Source organism: Amphiprion ocellaris, chromosome 13 (assembly GCF_022539595.1).
Source record: "Amphiprion ocellaris isolate individual 3 ecotype Okinawa chromosome 13, ASM2253959v1, whole genome shotgun sequence".
Lineage (NCBI taxonomy): Eukaryota > Metazoa > Chordata > Actinopteri > Pomacentridae > Amphiprion > Amphiprion ocellaris.
Window position 1 is genome coordinate 4,108,157 of NC_072778.1, and position 21,935 is coordinate 4,130,091.

Sequence of the window (21,935 nt, forward strand, 5' to 3'; positions counted from 1 at the left end):
TCTGAGCCCCAAGAAGTTTTATTTTTTGCTCATGTCACATTTTTACTCACTGTGGGCTGATTTTTCTCTGCAATATGAAGTCCTGCATCTCTAGAGAAAGAGCACAGAAGCAGAGTATGACACAGATATATTGCCATCGATCATTTAAAAAATTTACAAAAATGTTAAACCCTGGAATCAACGTGTCCCAAATTTTCACAGATGTTAACAACAGTGGACAAAAAAGTGATGATATATGAAGTTTCCAGGTCTGATAAATGGTGCATTTGGGGTGTTTTTGAAGAGATTACATCTCTTTAAAACCTGGTTTTGGTGTTTCGAGGTTTTCGTGCTGCATTTTGTTTATCCAATCTGTTCAAAGACAGAAACGTAAAATTCAAAAGGCTAGCAGTTTCCCATTGCTTGCAGTATTTATGCTAAGCTAACAGGTGTAGCATTACATTAGCCCAACAGTCATAAAAGACTATGTATTTCACCCCCAAAAATGTTGAACACCACCTTCAACAAAGTGATTACTGCTAAAATCTGAAAAAAAATTGCAGTATACACTTTTTAATGACATCAGAATAAGGTTCACTTACATTTTGGCCGCACTAATCCTACATATTGACGATGTAGAGATAGAGAACCGATCCATCAAAAGTTTTGGGTCTGGGTGAATCAAAAGGAGGATGAACACAAAAGCACTGAGCCCGATCACTTATGGTTTCACATCTTGAATCAATTTCTGCTGCATCTTGCATGTGTGAGCTGCTGGGTTCTGTATGAATTTTCATTATTATCACTGACGTGTCTTTGCACAAACGCTGGCTCTGCAGTTCAGCCTGGTTAACACCGATCACAGAGACACTCAGCTAATGTGCATGTGCTGCACACTGACAGTGAAGTAAATTGGGTAAATTTGCCTCTGATGCTTGAATTCAAACTTCAGATAAGAAACTCTGGGCTGGTGGTTAAGTTTACTTACTTTTAGTGATAGATCTGAGCATTTATTGATTAGCTGAAGCTACAGAGAGAGAACAGAAAGAAGTGATCAGCAGGAGTTGCTGCCTTCCTCTAAGGCATCACTTTTAATAAACCCCTCTAAACAAATCTCCAACACTTTAACCCCCTTAACATCCTTAACGGTCTGCAGTGATTACTTTTAGTTTAGGTCACTTTCCGAGTTCAGCCAAACGATTTTCATCTTGGATTCTTGTTCGAAACACAAAGAACAGACTGCCACCTGAGGGGTTTTTCCCAAACAATACAGCTCACCTCGGCCTTTCATGCCTCCAAACACAGATTTTTAACACCCCTGCATGGTCTGTATTTCCACTTCAGCGTGTCTCATGAATAAATATAAATTCATATCGAACCAAGAATCTTTACAATGTATTTGTCTAGCTTGGGTTTTCCTTCTTCTGCTGAACTCAATACGAGATTCTGATCGTCTCGTCTCTGCTTCTCAAACTTTTAAAGTCTCCTCTCTACTTAAATAATGAAACCTAATGCAGCGGACAGTGATCAATGAGCGCAGTTCTTCTGACCAGCTGGCCTTTAATGATTTATTGGCAGCAGCTGGTGAGACAGTCCCACACGGTCCAAAAGGGCAGACTTCATTCCCGAGCTCTAAAAGTTTCTAAACCAGCAGGGGACGGAGCACACGAAAGGTCAGAAACCCATTTCACCAACTCCAACGTCAAGGAAAAAATGATCTAATGTTGTTTTTTTTTTCTTTTTAAATCTACAGGAGGATGGATGACGGGTTTACTTTGTTTCAGAAGATTTGATTCACATTTATGAAGAAAATGTGCCTCTTTAAACAGGAAAAACATATGCAGATATGATGTAAAACTGTGAGAAAGAGAACTTAGTGTTTTATTCTGTTAATACATTTTAAAAATTGATGCATTACGTGGTTAATTTACAACTGTGCCCAAAGCACTTCACACTGTGGCCTTCACCAGGGAACTTAATGCGCTGCATATTCATACCTGTGGCTCCATGCTGAACAGACAGGAAGCCTCTGGGTGCCTTGGCGAGAAATCAAATTAAAGTTTTTTTTCTCTTTTGTGTGTGTGTGCTTTAATAAAATCTTCCTTCTTTGTGCTGTGAAGTAATACAGATGGATGTTTATGTTGAAAAAAATGTGTTTAATTGCTTTAAACATGACTCTTTAAGAGCAAACACTACTGAAAGTTCATATTTTTCAGTTTCTATTGTGAAATCTCCCGTTTGTCTGCTTTATACCAAATCAACGAATAATACGGTGCTTGCACTTCGGGCTAATGAAACCTAAAGTTATTGTATTGTATAAAATATATTTCTCTATGTATTTGCAATTGAGTGATATGTGAAAGGAGCCGCTTCTAGTGACAAAACCGCCTTTCAAATCCTTTGCATTTTAGCATATTACAGCTAATTATTTAGGTTTTACAGCCTGAAACTTCACTGCAGAGCTGGTGATGAAAGTGGACAATCCAGCAGATGGAGATATTTCTCTTAGCAGTTAGTAAAGAGTTAGTTTTGCTTTGCCAGACCATTCTGTAGAACACAATACTATCTGACAGTATCAGGGAAAAAACACAGTTGTCATAAGCAAGGCTAAGTGAAGGATGGAGCTTCGATGTTCCCTCAAAATAATGAGGGGTAGTGGAACATTTGCATGCAGGGAAACAAGCACTGTGATTAAAAGGGATAATCCACCACAAAAACTGGATTTCTTTACTGTACGATCCATATCCTCTGCAAAACTTTACATCTTCAATGTTGTACAGTAGGTTGCTGCTTGGAAGTTGTTGTTGAAAAAAATAAAAAGTTGACGCACAAATCGTGGATTACAACCACATTCTACATCCAGTGAGGTCAAACTAGTAGAAACCAAAAATAGAGACAGAAAAGGAATGAAAATTGGACCAAAATGGCTCCAAAAGAAAGTTAACGTTGCTGTATAACTTGTGCTGACCCAGAGTGACAAAAAACAAGTTATACTGACAAAAAAAGGCCAAAAGAAAATTTAAATACCCCAAAACAAGTTATACTGACAAAAAATTCCAAAACAAAACAAAAAAACCCCCGCCAAAATACAAGTTATACTGACAAACAAAACAAAACAAAAAAACCCAAAACAAAACAAAAAATATATTGACAAAAAACAAAACACCAAAAATAACAAGCTATACTGACAAAAACACTAAAACAAAACAAAAAAAAACAAAAAAAACCAAGGGCACGTCAGACCCAGCAACACCTTGTTTCACCCAAAGCATAAAACACTCAAACAAGCTGAGTAATGTTGTACTTGACGTCCAATGCATTAAGGAGTACACAAACATATGTAGTATATATGGAGAGAATAAACAACATGCCCATCTGCATCTAAAAGACACTTTACGGACAGCAATGTTCACATTCTGGACAGAGAAGACAGATGGTTTGGGAGAGGAGTGAAGGAATCCATCTACGTTAAATGTGAAAGCCTTCTCTAAACAGAGGAGGGGTCTCTTACACCACTTATCAGGTACGTATAATAAGATCCCTGCCCAGGCAGTTCGACCACCTCGAGTCATGTGAGGTTGTAAATGAGCCTTGTGCTATGTGAGCTGGGAATAAGAGCCAGAAAAGAAAGTCCACTTGCCCTCTATTGAAGCACTTAGGATCACTGTGACTGAGAATCTAACAAAGGAATACTCCAGTGACTCTCATCAAACAGAGCAGCTGAGGTTGAGACATCTTGACTCCTGACAAAGAGCCAACTTTCAAACTTCGAGTGTGTTTTAACCTTGCAGTCTGTAGTTAAAGCTGAGATACATCCACTGATGCCACTACAATACAAGCACTATTTTCTCAAACTTTAGAAATGTCATTGCCTAACTTCAATTCATTTGTTATTTTTGCCTTTGGTTGTCACTAATAGCTACAAACACAAATTCTGCTTGAGCGAATGGCTTTTAACCTTTACAGTGGAGAGGAGCAGGTAATGGTGAATTGGCTACACTTGTATAGATCTTTGTTTACATCCCACAGGTGTCATAAAATCAGAGCACAATTTCTCCTTTTCTTCTTTTAATTGTTTGATGAGCAATTTTCAAACCAACTGAAAGGTGCAACCGCCAAGTTTCTGGCAGGACAAGAGGCTAAAAATGTCTGTGATGTGGAAATGTTTTAAATTAGAAAATGAAAGGAATCCAACAGTAACTTGTCACATTTACAGTGCACAGAAGGAACGCAGAAAGGAAGATACTTTAAAAAGAAGAGAAATTTCGCTCAAAAAAGCAACAAGGCCAAAAAGGTCCACAGATTTTGGACACATGGACCCTCGCTGCACTACATTTCATTACAAGGTTCCTGGCGTATCATTAAGGAACAGCTTGGATGCAGAAATGCATTTTTTTTCGAAATATGTTGACAGTTGTCAAGTATATATGATTTACTGGGTTGATTTTAATAACTTTTATGTATTTAAAGTATGAACAGTCGGTCCTTGGTTTACGATGCCCTCGACTTACAGCGTTTTGTGGATACGTCACCATCTCCTACAAAGTTATTAAGAAAGTCTTGTTCCATCATTCAGAAATATGGCGTTCACGACGTTAAAACTAGCTGGAGAGCGGAGCGGATGAATACTTCAACATGCGGCACTATACGTGGAAGACAGCTTTGCTTACATTCGCTGGTTGTACGCCACAATATGTGAGTTTCAACTTACGGCAAAAATCGAGTTATGTCGCGCCGTAGGTACGGAATCCCCATGTAAGTCGAGGACTCCCTGTATTATTTAGGAGAATATTATTGGACTGGACTTTGGGGCAAAAAAAGAAAAAAAAAACAACAACATCCGACATAAATAGCATTCCTCATTATTTTAAAAGGTCCAGTATATTGCACAATGATTCATCCTCAAAAAGAGAGTAAAGAGTGAAAGACATAAACCGTTCTGACCTGATCGAGAGTCCAGCCGGAACCGTCCGTTGTCGTTTCCAGAGATGATGCGGTACATGACGGGATCCGGCCCGCCGCCGTCTCTGGTGAGGGCGGAGACGCTCAGCACCTCCGACCCGACCGCCAAAGACTCCAGCAGCTGCGTGACGTACTCGGACCTCAGGAAGACGGGCTGGTAGTCGTCCAGGGACACCACGTCCACCGTCACAGTGGCAACGGAGTAGAGGTGGCGAGGAAGGCCGCGGTCGGTGGCCTTCACCTTCAGCTCGAAGGTTGGCGGGGTGTCGGGGCCCAGAGGTCGCTCCAACCGCAGGATCCCCGAAAACTCGTCCAGAGAGAAGTAGCCACCGTCACCGGACAGGAGGGAGTACTTCACCTCTGAATTTATACCTGGAGAACAAAAACACAAACAGATAGAACCTTAGAAGCTATTAATGCCCATTCCATTTACTAAAGTCTTAAATCTCATCTCTCGGCTTCTCTAGGGTGCTGTCTGGCATTAATGATAGTTTAAAATAGTTCTGTGCTTGATGTTAGAAGCCTCTTTAGGAAGCTGTAAGATCTGTTTTCTGTGGACAAATTAATCATTTAAATTAATTAATTCATCCATTTTCTGCCACTTATCCAGGTCCACGCCGGGCTAAATTAATCAGTGATGTAATTAGGAGTTATTGTTGCACACGGCTGGAAAGTCAAGTGAAAAATGATGCAATAGTAAATAATCTACGTCATATTTCAGTCCCCCAATTATACTGTCAGTGTCTTTTAATGTTGATGGATGAATATTTTTACAGGAGCATGCAGTGCGATTGTAATTCTCTTTGAAAAGTGCATTTGAGGAGATGATCAGATTTAGTAATCTGACTTTGAATGGATTATAATCTCCAAGCTAGTATTATTACAGAGATCTGTATTGGCATTAATAGTCAATGGTTAGTGCAAGTAGCAGAGCACAGGACTCTGAATTAACTCTATGTTGACTATATAAGGTTGGAATTACCTGACAGATTCATGCTGATTGCATCTAAATCAGTTTGTGTCATCACAAATTTTTGTGGAAATTCTAGTTGGACCAGTGTGATTCTGAATTAGGTGTAAAACCGCCAGTGGAACAGCTCTAATATGCCCGGTTTACTTTGGTTTTAGTCATGTGGCATAATTTGAATGTTCCTGCTGGCAGACAAGCCACTGCATGACACCTGGATTCTTTTATTGAGGAGGAAAACCAAAATTACGCAAGACGCTGCTACTGGTATCCAAACCACATCTGGATTTCGACAAGATGTGTTGATGATTATAATTGAAGATGCGATGTTTAAACATGGAGGGGAAAAGGCCATCAAAAACATGTCACTTTCAATCCTGCAATAAAACTGTTAAGATTTTGTGCGGCAAAAAAAACATGTAAAGACAATTACTGACTGTTGCTACACAAACAGCTGTTGAGCATCAAATAAACATCCGTGTGCAGTTGTTTACAGTTAAATCTGGCAAAACTTGAAGGAACGACACCTCCAGCTACTGTCTAATTTTAAAGTGGGAGTTAATGACATTGAAGCAACTGAAAAACAGCATGAGTGCCAATAAAGTTTTACTGTCTTGGTTTTTGCTAAAGTTATTGCACAGATGGAAAATAGAGCTTTATTACTAAATAGAGCTTTATTTGTAGGGCCTGCAGAGAATGTTAAATCCACCAGCGTGATGCTAATTAACCGGTAACACAAAACCAGCCATATATATACACTACCGTTCAAAAGTTTGGAATCACAGAGACAATTCCATGTTTTCCATGAAAACTCCCACTTTTATCCATGTGCTAACATAACTGCACAAGGGTTTTCTAATCATCAATGAGCCTTTCAACACCATTAGCTAACACAATGTAGCATTAGAACACAGGAGTGATGGTTGCTGGAAATGTTCCTCTGTACCTCTATGGAGATATTCCATTAAAAATCAGCTGTTTCCAGCTACAATAGTCATTTACCACATTAACAATGTCTACACTGGATTTCTGAATAATTTAATGTTATCTTCTTTGAAAAAAACTGCTTTTCTTTCAAAAATAAGAACATTTCTAAGTGACCCCAAACTTTTGAACACTAGCGTAAACAGTTGTATTAACAAGGCAGAAAAGAAAAATGCCCTCAAAACACTGCTACTCAGAGTAGGAATGTTCAGTAAACTGTGCCATGTGCAAATTCTGCTCTGACTTTTCTCTTCTTTAGGAGTACTTTTTCTTCTCTAAACAGTGCACCCTGCGCTGGAATCCACCAAATTACCAAAAAGCAGTAACTCAACTTGTGCTAAACCACTCAGGTTAATAACCACCTTCACCTGGTTCCTCATTAAATATCTCCCAAAACAAACCTGCAGCTCTCGTAAACTTGTGGGGTTAAGTCAAGCAGGCGGATTTGTTTTAAGAGTTCAAGAGCTAAAAAGCTCCGCGAGTGAAGTTTTAGGATGATTGCACAGACTGATGGGAGTGCGGTGATTAAAGGTCAACATTTTTACCTCACACAAAGCTTTAACAAACAGATGGCTTGACTCTGACAAGCCTTAGAGGGGAAATGCACTTTATTCTGTGCTCAAGAGTTTAACAAGCTAATTGGCCTAAAGATGGCACTACTGTTAAAGGACAAACATTAAAAGCTGAGAGGAAGATCAGGTATCTCTTACACCCATGTTTCCTGATTCTCTCTTAAAAAAACAAATCTGCCAGATGATAAACGCCCCGACAGTTTAATTCTGAATAAAAATGCTGATCATTCATCATGTTACAGCTTGTCAAAGTGATTTCGATTCATTTATTTGGCAGCTTAAACACCCAAGAAATAAAAAAAAAAAAAAACAAGGTTTGAGTCATTGTTGTCTGTGAGAAAGTTGTCAGTGTTGAGAAAGAGGACAAGCTGCTGCACATCTGAAGGAGTGTCTGACCTGTTCTGTCTCCTAGCTCAGAGTGTGTGTGAATTCTACCTGTCTGAATCTGTCCAAACACACCAGCTGCTGTGTGGGCACAATTCCTATTTGTGGGTGTCTTGTTTTTGCACTTTTCTCGATCCCTGTGTGTAAACTGTAACTATTTAAGTGCGCTAGAAACCACCAAGCTCTTGAACGGCACATCAAACGCCATGCGGCGCCTGCGACTTTCATCTGACTTTACTGCTCCGCCACCTAAAAACCGAGCAGTGATCAAAGGCAACAAATGAATAAAACATGCAAACGCTGCAGTGGAAATTTGCACCAAACTGTGCTTAATCAGAAGAAATTGGTTTGCTTGGCATTTGTTTGTAGTTAAATCATGAAGGTGAATAAAAAGCTGTAGACAGAATGTGAAATGTGTAGGTTACAAAACAGGAGGTATGCATGAATCACCTGGGAGACTGCAGGTAGAAAGCCATGGAGGAGGAACACAAGGGAAATAAGGAAAAGATTAATGAAGGAGTGCTGGTTATTAGTTTTACCCCTACAGGAATGATTAAAAACTTTTGTCAAGTTGGCTCATTCGTTATATAATCCAGTGTGAGGAAAGATCATTTGTGTCTATCAGACTGTGTGTCTTATTAACATTTAACCAGGGTTATGATGGCAAGAAATTTGTGACTGGTTGTTTCTAGAGTCTTTACTCCGACAAGGAGGGTTAGGCTCTCTCATTGCTTTTCTTCCAACCAAAACTTGGCATCTTTTACGACTTCTGTGATGTCAGTGGTCAACACAATGTGATAGAATGAAGAACAAGCAAGGAATGAATCTGGAGTGTGTTGTTCTAAACTAATCCTGGACTATATGAAGGGTGTGGAAGCAGAGTTGTCCAACTCACTTTCTGTAGCTTTTGAGAAAAATGGGTTCAAATATTTGTGTTTTCAAGAATGATCTAACATTGGAAGCACCACTGTAATGCTATAGTTGGGTTAAAAGTTAGACCGCTTTGCCACTAAAATCTAGACCACAAAATATTACAGAAATTATATAAAACTCAATTTGAATTTTTTGTGGGTTAGACCACTCTGCTTCTAACCCCCTCATACAGTAGGATGGACGCATTATATGTGGCATTCTCCTACCTACTACGATCTGCATGTTACTGTATTTTAAGTCCCCTTAGCTACCTCACACAACAACCTCTGAGCAACAACCTGCATGGTTTAATGAAGGCTTGGATTGTGCAAGGCCTACACTGGCAGGCCTGCTTTCAGTGAATTATCCATTTTAGTGACAGAGCTGGCCACCAAAAACAACTCCTCCTGACACTACTTTGCAGTGACACCATCACTGCACCCTGGGCTTAGTACCACCCAAGGTGAATGTAATTGGTTTAAAGAAACACAAACAAGTCAGAGTGTTTTTTTGTTAGTCGATTACAGAATTATAATGAGCTGCAGTCAGACCGCTGATAATGAACTGTGGTCTTCCTTTGCAAGACTATATAGTAGCTAATGATTAGTTAATATAAAAGTAAGTAGAGTATAGCAGTAAATAATTGGGTTATGCTTGGTTCATAATCATTACACAACCTCCTTTTAGATTAAGTTGCTGCTGATTAAGCAATTAAAACACTGAATGGCACAAAACAGTAGCTATTCATTCATTACTGTCCCTGACAGTGCAGTCTGAACCCAACATTCAGCCTCTGTGCGCACTAATCTGCTTCTTTCCACGAAATTTGCAAAGACAGACTCCTAATGTTTTGGGTATTCTCTTCCCTTTTCCAATATTTATTATTTAGAATCTTCTTTTTTTTTTTAATCTGGGCACACATATTCGGAATTTAGTGAGCCCAAAGCACCTAAAGAGGTTGAGGTACAAACATTTCTAGTATAAAGAACAACTTTAAACCAGCAGAGTTCAGCTTGTGGTCTTCAGCAGCCTGGAACATCCTAAACACAAACACATGACTGTATTATAAGCTGCTGGAATAACTTGCTCAAATTTACAGACTTTAAGTAAATCATTTTTGTTCAGATCCAAAACTAATGAGTGAAATTTTCTTAAACTTTTACATTTCAGCCCTTTCATGAGCAAATCTTGCACCAAATGTTGTACAGCAAAAGTTTAGTATATGCAAATCGTAAAAGCAGAAAGCAGAAGAGTGAAGGTGCAGGTTATGCAAAGTGCTGATCTTGACGTGAACACATTCTTCAAGAGGCAGTTATTCAAATTAGCATGAAAATAGACATGCAGAAATACAGAACAAAATACCAGCTATAAACAGCACAAAAAAGCAGACAGTTTGAAAGGACAACACAATCTTAAAGTGCTGATGAATTCATATTCACATGGCTTACATACTAAGCAGCCACTGGGAGTCGAAACACCAAGAAATGCACTAATAAGCATGAAGGGACAGAGAGGAATAAGAAAGCAAATGTGCATGTAAAAAAAATGCGGGTTTTAAACTAATCAAAATTATTGACTTTGCAAATGTAACATGAGGACAGAAGATGCATTTTAATGCACTGGTGAAGACAGAAAAACATTAAAGTCCACACGGAAAAGTTTAATGTGAAATACCAGGAACATTAAGATAAACATCTTTATGCTTCTAAGACAAACAGTTTGATTTATTGACCCTTCGTCCTTTCCTCTGGGGCCACAATTTACCTTCCAAATACCCGAGAGGCTCTATAAAGGAACACTAGCATGTTAACATCTGGAGATGAATGCTGATTACGAACACGATTGACAGGAGCCATAAAAAGGTAAAATGGCTGTGACCTGATGAATACAACGAGGTGCTAATGCTGCCAGGGTTAAGGGTTAAAATCGACGTGCAGTAAATAATTATCAACACAGCTGGAATGACACAGTGGAAAGGTATCAAGTGGGTGTTTCAGAAAGCAAAACTCTGTTAGGAATGGCTTAGCCCCTTATTATGTCTGGGATCAGCAAAACCACATTCATACACAAACACACTGTAAACACACAGAGGCAAGCCTGTGCATTAGGCTTTAATAGTGTAAAAGGGATTTCTGATGGCAGGACTAAAGGTTTGTGACAACATGTTCCAACCTGAGCGAAACAATGAAAGGTTCTGCACGGTGTTATTGTCTCAGTTACATGTTCGCTGCACCCAAAATGATATTTAAGGCCGGCAGCAGTTTACCTGTGTCTGGGTCTTTGGCGTATATGACAGCGACTGGCGTGCGGACCGTGGTGTTGTCAAACACGGTGACCTCGTAGTGGCTGGAGGAGAAGCGGGGCGGGTTGTCGTTCATGTCCTGGATCATCAGCAGGATGTCGGCCTGACACGACCGACCCCCGCCGTCCGTCGCCTTCGCCGCCAGGTTGAACTCGAGCTCCTTCTCACGGTCCAACACGGCCAAAGTAAAAAGCTCACCTGTGGAAAGGTGGATTCACCAACACTCTGATTAACTTTCTAGGACATAAAGTACACTGTAAGCGCAAACAGTAACACATTTCTACATCTGAATAACGTTTATTATTATTTTATGCCGATCAATCATAACATTAAAACCACTGACAGGTAAAAATGAATGAACTAGATTCTGAGACTGTCATGTAGAGACTCAAGATGATTTGCCCAACAGTTTCTGATTTCTAAAACAGCTTCACAGTTTACACAGGCTCCACTGGTGTAACAGCCAAGTTCTGTAGCTAATCTAAAATATTTAAAGTGTGCATTATCTAGAAAAATGGCATCAGCAGACACTAAATATCTGGATCAGGAGCAAAAACACTTACAGCCCTAATTTATTCAGTGTAACAATTCATCCTGCTTGATTTTCTCATTATAAAGGAAGCAAAAATATCTCATAAAAACTTGTCATTATGACTGGCTAGTGCTAACGTGTAAGCGGTCATCATCATCGCATCGGAAACAGGAGGACTTCATAGAGTGACTGCATGATTAAAAACTGATTTTCTTTATTATAAATGAACTCTTTGGCTCTATATGTGGATATACAGGAGGGGAATATTAACATCTTGGTAGGATCAGTGTAGCTAAAACTGTCTGATATCTTGCAGGCAATCAGGTGGCAGTGAGGGCAGGAGACAAAGATGTTATGACAGAAATAAAGTGTGATGGATGTCAGTGAGGTACCCCTGAAAACAGGGCGAAGAGAAAAGACAATAGTTTTTGGCTCCTGTCAGCGAAGATTGTCTAAGAGCAGCTGCAGAGGGCTGATGCTATCACCTCACCTACTCCAACACTCGCTTACCAGGAGAGGGTGTTTTGACCTCAAACAGACGCCATCATACCTGTCCTGTGTTCGAGATGGAACTTGTCTGCGTTTGCACCGTGCAGCGTGTAGGAGATCTGGCCGTTAGCGCCTACGTCCGGATCCGAAGCCGAAACCTTCAGCACGAACATGCTGGGAGGCGAATTCTCCATCACTACCTCTGTGTAGACCAGCTGGAAGGACAGGATAACGACAATGATCAGGCCTCCATTTGCGTAGTGCTTTCTCTTTCACACTGCTGAGTGGCAGGATAAAAAAAATTTAAATTAACAGCAGGACAGCTACTGACCTTTGGGCCAAAGTAATGAAGGGAGAAAAGGGGAGTTTAAAAAGCACCTAATGTGTGTTTTAGGTAAAGAATTAAAGTTTGTTTAGACTTTGAGTAGAGTTTTAAGGAGATCTTTGGTGCTTTAGTGACATATGAGCAAACTTTCCTAAGTTTCCTTTAGTTTGTGATCAATTCTACTGCAGTATTTACAGCCACATATATTCAGAAGGAAGCAAAATAAAGCTGTTTCTACCTGACAAAGTGGTACTGATGCTATATTTATATATTTGGAGTTGGTGCACTTTCCTCTCAGAATTGATGTGGGCACAGTATTACAGAATAAATTCAAGAATGAGGAAATGGATCTGACTGCTGGTGCTGCAGATTTGGATGAATGTCTTCAGTTTTGATCCAGAAACAAATTACTTGATGAAGACAGAAATTTTCTTACTGGGGTTAAAGCAGGGGAAGGGTCAGTTTTGCTGACAGATACTGCGATCTGATCTGTAATATACATTTTTAGGTAAAGTTCAGTTCGGTATTCAGTGTGTAACAGATTCAAATCATGTGATGGAGCATTACCACATAAGATACTGTCAGACACATGGAGAACTCCGTGATCCTAAATTGCAGCCTTCATGATTTGTTAATTGTTTCAGAACATGGTTTTGATATGTGATCAATTTCTTATTCAGCCCTGATTTATGCAGTGCAGGCTGGTGGAGGAGGAATAATATATGATAGTGAAAATGAATCATTTTTATGCATCCTTAATGTTTTCTTCACTAAAACTCTCACAATGATGACCCGTGAGGTTTTAGGAGGCATGGTAAGGAAAGCAAGGTGAATTATTGCTGAATTTACTGCAAATATGACATCGAGAGAAATCAAATCTTACATTTCACAGAGCACAATATCACAAATATGCACTGGGGTGCCTTAGGATTTGTACTGCATGTAACAACTTCTATCCTCAGAGCCTCAAAGATGGGAAAACTCTATGAAAAGCCACTTTTCTACAAACTTTTATGTGCACAGAATGTTACTGGTAAATGGAATGTGTAAAAGATGCCAATAAAAGCCCATGTTTTAATCCCTCTGGGTGGTGAAGGCTACAACATTTACAAGCTGCTCTGTGATGTGAGCATCACATTTATGTCTCGTCACTCACTTGTTCACACAGCGGACTGTTGTCATTGACGTCCAACACGTGGATGTTCACAGTAATCGGGGCCTCGAACTTGCCGTCGGTGGCCGTGACTTTCAGCGTGTATCTTTCTTTGGTCTCTCGGTCCAGACTCTCCTTTACGATCAAACCCCACTGGCCCTCGTCCTCCTGCACGATGGCAAACTGGCCCAACGGGTCTCCATCTGTGGGACCAGATGAGGGGATACTTTCATGTTTTAAAGTTTATTCAGGGTGACAAAAGACTCAGAAACAGCTTTTGATGGCATTCAGAAAACCTTTAACTCAGTTACAATGTCCTCAATAGCACAAAGTGGTGCTATCACGTCCTGTTTTGTCTGACAGACCCCCAAAATATTATTGATTTTTTTTTTTATTTTGGATTTTTTTTATTATTGATGATTATTAATATTAAATTTACTGCAATGTTAGACAAGAAAACACACTTTAGAACCTATAACCAGAAACTGTTGACTGTTCTTGAATTTTAAAAATGACTTAAATGATTCATCGGAAAGAAAAAGTCATAGATTTACTTTGTGTTGGTTGGCTATTCAGTAGATTAGTTAATTTCAAAAAATAAAAACTGACAGAAAGAGACATTTTGTCACACATTATACTTAATTTGACCATCTTTAGTCCAAAAAACACAAATGAATAAGTAAGCAAATGCATTAAATTTGCTTTTTCAAAAATGCTTTTGTAATTTTATGGTCAAACGTTATAAAGAATAAATGCGTATTTGTAAAAATATAGATTTTTAGTGTGGATATTATTCACTGTTTCTGTCTGGTCTTTAATATTTATTTTGTTTGTTTCTTTTCTTCAACTCAACGTGTAAATTAATACTTTTTTTCTGAGGGTTAAACACTAGACAGATAGAAGCCGAACTGTTTTATTGATCCTAAATTATTGAAAACTGTGTATCCCTGTGTGCAAATCTCGAATCGAAGATACATCAACAATCTTCTGTGTGTAAAATTGTATGAGGCAGGAATTCAGCTCCATCTTTGATTGTGTTGCTGTATTTAGTGATATAATCTTTTCTGTGCAGTAATATTTGTTGTTCTTATCAAAGGGAATGGGGTTAAGTAACTGGAAATATCAACTATGTTTTCTCTAAGTGCCTGTTGTGTTTCTCTCCCAGTAATATCAAGTGTTTTTTAAATTCCCTGTTTCCTTATTTAATACAGCAACTTCTTTGATAGTGAACAGCGCTGCCACGCTCTTTTCAATGAATTATTCAATAACGTTGCTATCTTCTAGTGGATGTTTTTGTCTGACTCACCTGCATTTGACTGTTTTCTTTTTAATTGTTTTCTCTTTAATACAAAACCTATTTTCCTCAGATTTTCTTCTAACTATGCTGCTAGTATGTCCTGCTAAACGTGGCCATCAGTCTGTGTGTTACAGCAGATTGCATTGCAGTCAGCCACGCACCTTGTTTGACAGGTGATGTGTGCAGATGGAGCGGTTATAGGAGCCAGCTCACTGAACACATGCAGAAGGAAACCGTTCGCTGCAGCTGTCTGAAGCTGCCGTACAGGCTTTGTGACGGAAGAGTTCAGCCTTGATGCTGCTCTTCTTTGACAGAGATAAAATACTAATAGAATGCCGGCGTACCTGAACAGCCTGCAGCACTGTAAGGAATGAATGTATCCCTTGTGTGATGTAAATACATGCAGGCGGAGGAGGATGTCAAGCGCTTAAGTTGGACGGATAGCAATTCTTGAGTTTTTTGGACTGAAGCTGTACTTAAATTTACAAAATCTCATATTTTAATGTCTGCAGCAGCTGATCATTAGGAAAACTGTTACCACAGCATCAGTGTTTTATGCATTTCTATGCAAAGATGCTTTTTGTCTGCCAAAACTTGATCTGAACAAATCTGAAGATCACACTCAAACCTCATAGAGTAGTAAATATTTAGTTGATTCATCGGTTTTACATAAATTTCTTCAGTAAAATCAGATTTAAAAAAAAAAAAAAAAAAAAAAGCTACAGTTTTAACATAAATGCATCACTTTCTTTCATAATAATATACATAATAAATTACCTTAACACATGATCACACAATCAAATTTTGATTAAAATTTGTGGCTACCACTGAGGGCAGCAAAGACACATATTTGGTATTGATTTTGAGAATTTGGCAGAGAAATTATATAAATTATATTTGCATAGTTGCACACGAATTCCACAGGGTGCTTTTGGAGGCTTAATCCAGTATTTAGTCTTATTATGTACTAACAATTTGCATTCTTTATAATGTGGAGATATTTCAGAAAAATCTAAGAAGTTTATGTAATTACACATATAAATAAGTGAAATGTTAATACATACATATTGGGGAATTTTCTAATCCTTTCGGTGGTTAGAATGCAGATGAGAAACTGCCCAAAATTCCAGTAATAACTAGTCTAAATAAATAAAATCCTCACATCAATCATACTGGTGGTAGGCAGCTTTAACATTCAACATTTGCTTCTGTGTTTGTTTCCTTCCAACAACCAAGTTTTAGCATCAGCTGAACCCTAACATTATAAATAATTCCAATGTAAATACTCCGCTCTTACAAAACACACTGTTGTGACAGAGAGCTCCTTCAGAAGGGTTTAACTGTCTGAGGGAAAACAGGATTTGCATTAGATCATGACTTTGTTTTTCTTGTTTGCTGCAGGGCATTCAGTTCGTATTCTTGTCTCGTCTACCTACCCTTTGTGATTAATCTGTGGCTGAATAATATCACGACTCCGCTGAGGACGATTAACATAGATTTCATTTCACCTCATTAATGTCTCGATAAATCCCACAGAGCAGCGAATCTTCAACGGGACAGTAACTTCGCTGATAAACACATGCACAGGCAAGGCTCTCGCAGATGAGCACACAAATGCATGATCACAAGCGAGTATTGTGACACACAATTACAGTTCTGAGCACACGTATGGATGTAAACTTAATGACCTGTACAAACACATAAGACAAGCAAACAGAATATATACTTATAAACACACCCACCTGTGATGTAACACGTGACTAGGCGGTTCTCCAGCGCTACATCAGCATCTGTGGTCGTCATGGAGACAATGGGTGCAAAGGGCGTGCTGTTCTCGAACACAGAGCCGCGGTAGACGTCGTCGGAGAACTTTGGCGGGTTGTCGTTCTCGTCCGTCACCACCACCTCCACCAGGACGCTGGACGACAGCTTGACGTCGCCGCCGTGGTCGGTGGCGACTACGTTGAACCTGTAGAGCCTCGTCGCCTCGCAGTCCGTCTCCCTCAGCGTGGTGATCCAGCCGCTCTCCCCCTCGATGGAGAACACCTCGGTGATGTCCAGCGTGGGGTCGTCAGGCAGCGACTCCAAGCTGTAGGTCACAAGACCATTGGTGTCCGTGTCCGGGTCATTGGCAGTTACCTAAGAGTCGAGACTTACAATTAGTTGTCATACTCAAATTTTAGTTCAAACTTTTGCATATTTGGTTAACACACTGCTGTTTCATGTTACTAGCAGATGAGAAAATCTATCTTTTTTTTCTCTGTATTTTCAGCAGAACACAGTTATTGCTATGCACCTTAAATCATATATACTGCACTGTACTGGACTTTTAACTTATTTCTGTTTGTTGTATTTTTGCATGAATTTTATCTGTCGTGTGTGGATAATGCTGGAACTTGTGAATTTCCTCAGAGGGAGGAATAAAATATCTATTGAATGCAGTCTATCTGGACTAAATGATGCAGGATGGGTAAAACAGAAGGGAAAAAACAGGAAAACTGCCATATAATCTGACTTGTGATTCAAGTGAAAGTTGCTGTAATCATGCTCGACTCCACTTTGGTGTTGTTGGGCTAAACTAGGCTATACATGTCATGGCTCCACCCATGTGTTGACCACACAGTAGATCCAGTAACTAAATTCTCAAAAACTACTATGTAGGTACTTTATGGATTAAAGTTTCTCCAGGGCATTGTAATTTCTAGCTACAAGTACAGTCCGGTCAAGTGGTTCTAAAATCTTCAATCATCAATTAACTTCAAGAAGAAAAACATGCATATCAGGAAAAGTATAATATAACACATCCATCTCATGTAAAAGCAGCTAGAAGCTGGATATTGTCTAACTGTGCTAACTGAACCCCAAAGTATTAACTCATTATCTATACAGAGCAGTAACTATATACAATAAAATTTTCAGCAACTCACCTGGATAACAGTGGTTCCAGCAGGCATGTTTTCTGCCAAGAAAGCTCTGTATGGACTTGCATCGAACACCGGCTGGTTGTCGTTCACATCTTGGACCTGGATGCTGACAGACACCAGAGATGCCACATCTGTCCCATTGTGGTTGCCCTGGGCGATCACATCTATCTGGTACCACTTTGTCTTTTCGTGGTCAATGGTCTTCTGCAACAACAAAGTTCCACTTTCTTTGTCCAGGCTGAACACTTTGTCCTTGTTGCTTTCAACTGTGTTCCCATTCACCAGGCTGTAAATGAGAGGCATATCAGAGTCCGCCCTCACCGAGCCGATCTCTGTCCCAATCTGGATGTCCTCTGCAGCTGAGAAGGTGTAGAGAGGCTCGGAGAACTTTGGAAGGGGAACCTCAGGAGGAACCACTTTCACCTGAACGGGGACTGTGGAGTTGTAAAAAGGGAGGCTTCCATCACGAGCCTTGACTTTGAAATTGAAGATCTTGTTCTCCATGCCAACGAGGCTCTCTTTGACACTCACAACTCCAGTGAAAGGGTTGATCTCAATTACGTCTTCTGTGACCTCTTCGGCTTCATCTACTGTGTAAGTGACATCGGCATTTTTGCCATCATCTGCATCATAAGCCATGATTTGAATGACCGGGGCACCTTTATTCACAGTTGACTGGATTGAAACCTGGTATACTGATGCTTTAAACTGAGGCATGTTGTCATTCTCATCAGTGAGAATAATTTTGACGGTGCAAAACGCCACTTTTCCACCACCATCCTTAGCCATCACTTTGATTGCGATGACTCTCTGGGTGGGGTTTTCTCTGTCCAGAGGTTGAGTTGTGACAATCTGCCCATCTTTGTGGATGGCAAATTTCTCATCCGCGAGCTTGTTGATGATGGTGTAGTCAACGCTTCCATACGGCCCGTCATCAGGATCAATCGCTGCTAATCGGATCACACGCGTTCCTGGCTCTGCATTTTCAGCCAGCTCTGCTTCATAGATGTTCTGTTTGAAATATGGACTATGCCTGTTACTGTTTATCATGTCAATAGTGACTGGTGCAGTTTTCTGAAACACTCCATCTGACACCGCCACAGTCAGGTTATAGTGAGGCTCCAGATTCCTTTTGCAGACATTTGAAAAGGAGATGATCCCTGAGGATTCGTTGATGTTGAAGTACCGGCCTTCATTCCCTGAGAGGATTTTATACTTGAGGTTGTTCAGGTCGCCATTGTCGGGGTCTGAAGCTTGGATTTTGATGACTATGTGGCCACACTTCGCCATTTCATCCAGTTTGGCTTTATACTGCGAGCTATCAAAGTCTGGTGGGTTGTCGTTGACATCGGTGACATTTACAAGAACTACAGCCTCACTACTGTTCGGGACAGTTCCATTGTCGATTGCTTTGATTTTCAAATTAAAGTGCTTTTTCCTTTCATAATCCAGCACCTGTTTTGTAACAATCAACCCACTCTGAGGGTCTATCTCAAAGTAATCAGTCTCGTCCTCGTCTGTTTTAACCATCTGGAAGGTCAAGTCTTTATTTCTACCGGAGTCTCTATCAGAGGCAGAAACCTGTGTCACAGAGGTGTTGATTGGAAGCCCCTCAGCAATGTTTACACTGTACGTTGGCTTTGAGAAAACTGGTGCATTATCATTCACATCTTCCACTTCTATTTCAATTGAGGCCTCTGAGAAAGCTCCAGTAACAGCGTCAGTAGCTCGGACTGTCAACAAATGCATTGTTTCGCTCTCGTAGTCAAGGGGGTTGGTGAAGGTCAGCACACCGGTTTTGAAATCAATGTGAAAGTCTTTTGAAGCGTTTTCCTCTTCAAGGTTGTAGACGAGCCGATAACCTTCCGGGTTCCTGGCCTGAACGTGCAGGATGGTGGTGAATGGGGCCACATTTTCAGGAACTTTCAGTGGATAAAGAAGAGTCTGGAAAACTGGGTTGGTTCGATTCCTTACTTGAACACTGAGCTGAGCCATAGTGCTGTGACTAGGTTCACCCTCATCTATAGCAAAGACTGTCAGCACATATTTGTTCAGGGCTTCAAAATCTAGAGGTCTTTGAAGGGACACATCGCCCACATCAGGATCTATCCTGAAGAGGTCATAGTCCTCCTCCAGTGAGTACATGATGGATCCATTCTCTCCCAGATCCCTATCGATAGCAGTTGCTTGATACAAAACATCTCCTGGTTCTGAGTCTTCAGAAATCATCATTGAAAAAGGCAAGTTAAGAAACTGTGGAGAGTTGTCATTGACATCGTCTATAAAAACCTTGACCTGGGTTGTAGCTGTTCTGGGTGGCGATCTCATGTCTTCGACTTTGACCACTACATCATAAACATCTTGTTCCTCACGGTCAAAAGGGATACCTGTGGTTTCAAGTACGCCTGATGTCTGTGAAATTGCAAACTTGCCCATTGGATTTATGATCGAATATAAAAGAGGCTCATTAAAAAAACATCCTGTGACTTTGAGTGCTGCCAAAGTTTTGACTGTCTTTAGGTTTTCTGTAACACTTGCCGAATACACTTTCTGTTCAAACTCTAGATCGCTTGCGGTTATGTTTGTTACATTCACCTTGATGGTAGCCGAGTCCTTGTAGAGGCCATCAGTAGCTTTGACAACCAGCTGGTAAAATGGCCTGAATTCAGACGCGTTGTTCACAGTGATTATTCCAGTATTGGGGTGAATTGAAAACGCATTGTGAAGGTTTCCCTGAGAGATGGTGTATGAGACTGCCGAGTCGGCGTCATGGGCCATGACGCGCACAACCTCTGTATCTCTGACAGCTGGGAAGATGATGGATGGTTCGTATACTGGGGTGCTGAATTGTGGCGGGCAGTCATTCAGGTCCAGGACGCGAACAGTGACCTTGGCAGGCTCGGCTGCATACAGTGATGGCTCCCCTGAGTCCTTCACCTGCACCATGAAGTGATACTCAGCCTTGGCTTCAAAGTCAACTGGTGAAATTAGAGAGATGGTACCCATACTCGAGTCTATCTTGAAGACTTTCAGGGCCTCTGGTTCGAGGATGTAATATGTCAGTAGAGAGTTTGAATCTCGATCTGCATCTGAGGCTTGAACAACCAGAGGAGTGTTCCTTTCTCCCATTACCATGCTGTTTACATGAGCTGACTCACTTATTTGCCCTAGGTAATCCCCCTGCTGAAAAACAGGAGCGTTATCATTCTCGTCAACCACATAGATGTGGACGACCGTCCTGGACGAGGCTCCAGCTGAGGTGGAGGCTGTAACTTTCAGCTTGTATGACTCACAGTTTTCAAAATCAAGGTGCTTTTGGGTAGAAATCAACCCAGTGTAGGGGTTGATATAAAATGTCCCATTTGAGTTGCCACTTTCTATCCCATAATGCACTGCAGCTGGGCTGGAGGCTGACACGGTCACCACTGGGGTACCAAGAGCAGCCAATTCGCTGACCTCTGTTAGGTATTCATCTGAGGGGAAGGTGGGTGGGGTTTGTTCAGAGATACGGATGTTGACGTGGATGGAGCAGAGGTCGCTGCGCTGCGGGAAGCCCTGATCTGTGGCCTTCACTGTCAGGTGGAACTGGTCCTGAGGCTGAAGGTCTAAAGGTTTGGAAACACTAATGGAGCCCAGCTCTGGATCTATGGAGAAGATGTTGTCGATGTTACCTGCAGGGAGAAAGGAATTACATGTAACAGAAGTCCAAAATGCACTTAATTAGATTTTTTCTTTTTTAATGCCAGGCTCAGCGTAATCATTCTGTCAAAGATCTGCAGATCTGAATGTTAAAATCTCATTGTTACTCTTAAAGTAAAACATTTTGGGAACTACACATGCTTTCTTGCCAGCTGTTATAAGATCATTTCTCCCAACCAAAAAAAGGCACTTAACTGTACTAAGTTTTTGCATTTGTTTGCCTTTGCCAAGAATCAGGGTGATCATTTTCCTGGGTTTTCAGCTAACTGGCTGTCTGCTACGGCTTCCTATTCAAACTCTTATATATGAGATTGGCATCAGTCTTACCCTTCACAAGACAGCAAATAATTCCCAATTATAGACCCATTTTTTTCTATACAATGGTAAGTTAGGGACCGTAAAGGTATCTAATAGCAGGTAGAGATGACTTTGTTTGCTTTCAGTATCCATTTTT

At 40.4% G+C, this 21,935-nt stretch overlaps 1 protein-coding gene across 2 annotated transcripts in view; it reads right to left on the reverse strand.

The window, feature by feature from the left end:
* The window catches only part of fat2 (FAT atypical cadherin 2), a 141,257-nt gene that overhangs the window by 61,719 nt on the left and 57,603 nt on the right, over nucleotides 1–21,935 (reverse strand). For both annotated transcript variants that reach the window (XM_023287815.3, XM_055016282.1), the window contains exons 11-16: nucleotides 17,786–21,453; nucleotides 16,601–16,997; nucleotides 13,565–13,764; nucleotides 12,145–12,298; nucleotides 11,027–11,260; nucleotides 4,924–5,313 (exon numbers count right to left, since the gene is read on the reverse strand). In XM_023287815.3, coding sequence (XP_023143583.2) covers nucleotides 4,924–5,313; nucleotides 11,027–11,260; nucleotides 12,145–12,298; nucleotides 13,565–13,764; nucleotides 16,601–16,997; nucleotides 17,786–21,453 — 5,043 coding nt within the window. The remainder of the gene's footprint in view (nucleotides 1–4,923; nucleotides 5,314–11,026; nucleotides 11,261–12,144; nucleotides 12,299–13,564; nucleotides 13,765–16,600; nucleotides 16,998–17,785; nucleotides 21,454–21,935) is intronic.